The following is a 3,124-nucleotide window of genomic DNA, read 5'->3' as shown; positions in this document are numbered from 1 at the left end:
AAGAGAATGAGGAGTCTACACTGACCTTCTAAACGTTCTACAAATAATCTCTTCAAGCTCTGGTAAATGCCAATTTTAATGGTGCCATATGATGCCTGTCTTAGTAAAGCAGGAGCAATTCTGCCAAAGAGAAAGAAAGAAAAAAAAGTTATCCTTATTGTATACTTGCAGATTATACATATCTAGACTGCCTATTCACTTCCATCACCCGCCTCATTCCATAAAAACAGCAAAATATGCATTGTTTTCAAGTATCCACGGAACATGCACCGAGACAGCATATTTGGGTCATAAAACAAACCTCAAAAAATTTAAAATAATTGATATTATATACAGTATGTTCTCTCACCATAATGGAATTAAACTGGAAATCAGTAGGGTAAGGAAAACCCACAAACACTTGGAAATTAAATGGTACTTCTAAACAATCCTTGGGTGACATTGGTGTATTTTTTAAACACATAAAATTGAATGAAAATGAAATTTCAACCTTTTAAAATATGTGGGATGCAGTCAAAGCAGTGCTGAGAGAGAAATTTATAGCACAAAATGCTTACATTAGAAAAGAGGGAGAGTCTCAAAATCAATAAGCTAAGTTCCTACCCTCACAAAACAAGAAAAAAAAAAGAGCAAAGTGAACAGCAAGCAGAAGGAAGTAAATAATAAATGGCATAAATTAATAAAATTGAAAACAGGAAAATAGAGAAAAATCAATGAAACAGAAAGTTATTCAGAAAAAAGTCAACAAAATTAATAAACCTCTATTAAGGGTTATGGTAGTAATAGGAGAAAAACAGTAAGTCACCAATATGAGGAATGACATGGGGAACAGCACCACAACCCTGCAGTCATTAGAGGAATGGTGGCCCAGTGGTAAAGAATCCACTGCAATGCAGGAGACTCGGGTTTGATCCCTGGGTTGGGAAGGTCCCTTGGGAGAAGGGAATGGCCAATATTCTTACCTGGATAATCCCATGGACAGAGGAGCCTAGAGGGCTATTGTCCATGGGGTTTCAAAAGAGTTGGACATGATTTAGCGACTCAACAACAACAATAAACAACCTTATGCTATAAATTCAACAACTTAGAAGAAATGGATTAATTCTTTGAGAACCACGAACTACCAAAATTCAATCAATATGAAATAGATAATCCAAATACTCTCATAACATCTAAAACATTTTTATTTATAATTTAAAAGTTTCCAAAAAGGAAATCTCTAGGCCCAGATAATTTCACTAGGGAATTCAACCAAACATTTAATAAATTAACATCAATCTTACACAATCTCTTCCAGAAAACAGAAGAGGGAACACTTCTCAACTTATTTTATGTAGCTAGTATTACCCTGATAACAAAACCAGAAAAAAACAGTACAGAAAAGGAAAACTACAACCCAATATCTATCATGAACTTGGATACGAAAATCTTTAACAAAATATTAGCAAATTGAATCCAGTAATGCAGAAGAAGTATACACTATTAACTGCTTCATAGTTTTTTTTTTTTAAATCCACCTTAATTCCTAGCAGTTGCAGATACAACTTTAATCTTATCCAGGAGACACCAGAGCCAAGATTTCATTCTATTTAAGTTCTGCTTATTAACTGGAGACATTCTCACTCATACCTCCTTTGAGATTCTTCCATATTGCAGAATTAAACTTCAGCAGTTATAAATAGAAAGACAGCAGCAGTTCAAACAGTTAAGATTTTAAAATGATGACAAAACATGCATATTTCTGACTTTATTGCTTGCTATCTGAAAAAAGTATCTTGTGATTATCTGTGCCAATGAAAGAACAAGGTGAAACACATGATCCATGACTCATTTGCTTCAGGATGTAATTCTTGATTTTTCCCCAAGTAAATTATCTTTGAAATTAATTCCAACATAAGTTAATAATAAAATTGATATCCATTCCCAGAGCAATGAACTGGGACCCTAGATGCAGAAGTGAACTAGTAAATTGGCAGCAGATTAAACAACACAGTGGACAATAAGCCACCAATTTATGAATAATCAAAAGATGATTCCCCCCCAAAAAATGATGGGTCTCCCTCTCTCTTATTCTTCATGTTATGTTTAAACTGTCAGAATAGTATTTCTTTAAAGAGGAAAAAAAATGTAAGTCAGGATTTGGCAACTCAGGAAGAGTATCACAGAAATATATACTGTCAATTGGTGCTCTGCTAGTCATGGTGGCTATGGATGACTCTCAGGAAAAAAGGAGAAAGCCTACACTGAGATATCTGTTTTTAAAAAGTATCACTTATAGCCAAATGAACACAAAATCCAAAGCTCAAGATTTACAAGCAAGTGAAATATAAATTGGCACATCAATATTGAATTACATTTTGTGACAGCATGGATGTGACGGGAGTTTGGGGACACATGGATACATGTTTATGTATGGCTGAGCCCCTTCAGTGTTCACCTAAAACTATCACAACACTCCAATATAAAACAAAAAGTTAAAAAAATATTGAATTACAAGTTGAAATGGTGAATATAAAGGGCACAAACTATCAAATGCTGAACTACATGGCTTCTCAAAAAAATTATTTCTATTCATGATGTAAGAAAAGAATCCATTCTCACCCTGAATACAGAGCCAATACACCTTCTTCTTTATAGATTCGGAACAAGGCATGAAACATTCCTCGGTATTTTATCTCTTTGAAGCGGACATCAATACTTTGGCCTTGAACTTGAAGTCGTGTTTTGGTCAGGTCCACGGGGAAAGTTCCTATGAAGTAACACACTCATTTATAAGTTTTTCCAGAGAGTCATAGTTAAATTTTGGATGATTCGGGCCAATGGTAATTTTTAAAACATAAGGCAAAGTCCTTTTTATAACAGCTAGATCTTCACTAAAATATTACTATTAGAGGACAAGGGCTGTATATGATAAAGTGAAATGTACTATATCTGCTGCTGCTACTGCTAAGTCGCTTCAGTCGTGTCCGACTCTGTGCAACCCCATAGAGGGCAGCCCACCAGGCTCCCCCGTCCCTGGGATTCTCCAGGCAAGAACACTGGAGTGGGTTGCCATTTCCTTCTCCAATGCATGAAAGTGAAAAGTGAAAGTGAAGTCGCTCAGTCATGTCCGACTCTTCGCTAC

At 35.4% G+C, this 3,124-nt stretch overlaps 1 protein-coding gene across 3 annotated transcripts in view; it reads right to left on the bottom strand.

Annotated features, from left to right (window-relative positions):
* The window catches only part of LOC104983373 (brain mitochondrial carrier protein 1), a 15,354-nt gene that overhangs the window by 4,843 nt on the left and 7,387 nt on the right, over positions 1-3,124 (bottom strand). For all 3 annotated transcript variants that reach the window (XR_824633.1, XR_824632.1, XM_010832840.1), the window contains exons 3-4: positions 2,602-2,749; positions 26-120 (exon numbers count right to left, since the gene is read on the bottom strand). Coding sequence is in view for 1 of the 3 variants with exons in the window: in XM_010832840.1 (XP_010831142.1) it covers positions 26-120; positions 2,602-2,749 (243 nt within the window). In the remaining 2 variants the exon portion in view is untranslated. The remainder of the gene's footprint in view (positions 1-25; positions 121-2,601; positions 2,750-3,124) is intronic.

The sequence above is a fragment of the Bison bison genome, unplaced genomic scaffold (assembly GCF_000754665.1).
Source record: "Bison bison bison isolate TAMUID 2011002044 unplaced genomic scaffold, Bison_UMD1.0 scf7180017835458, whole genome shotgun sequence".
Classification (NCBI taxonomy): Eukaryota; Metazoa; Chordata; class Mammalia; order Artiodactyla; family Bovidae; genus Bison; species Bison bison.
This window is presented reverse-complemented; position numbering and strand designations above follow the sequence as displayed.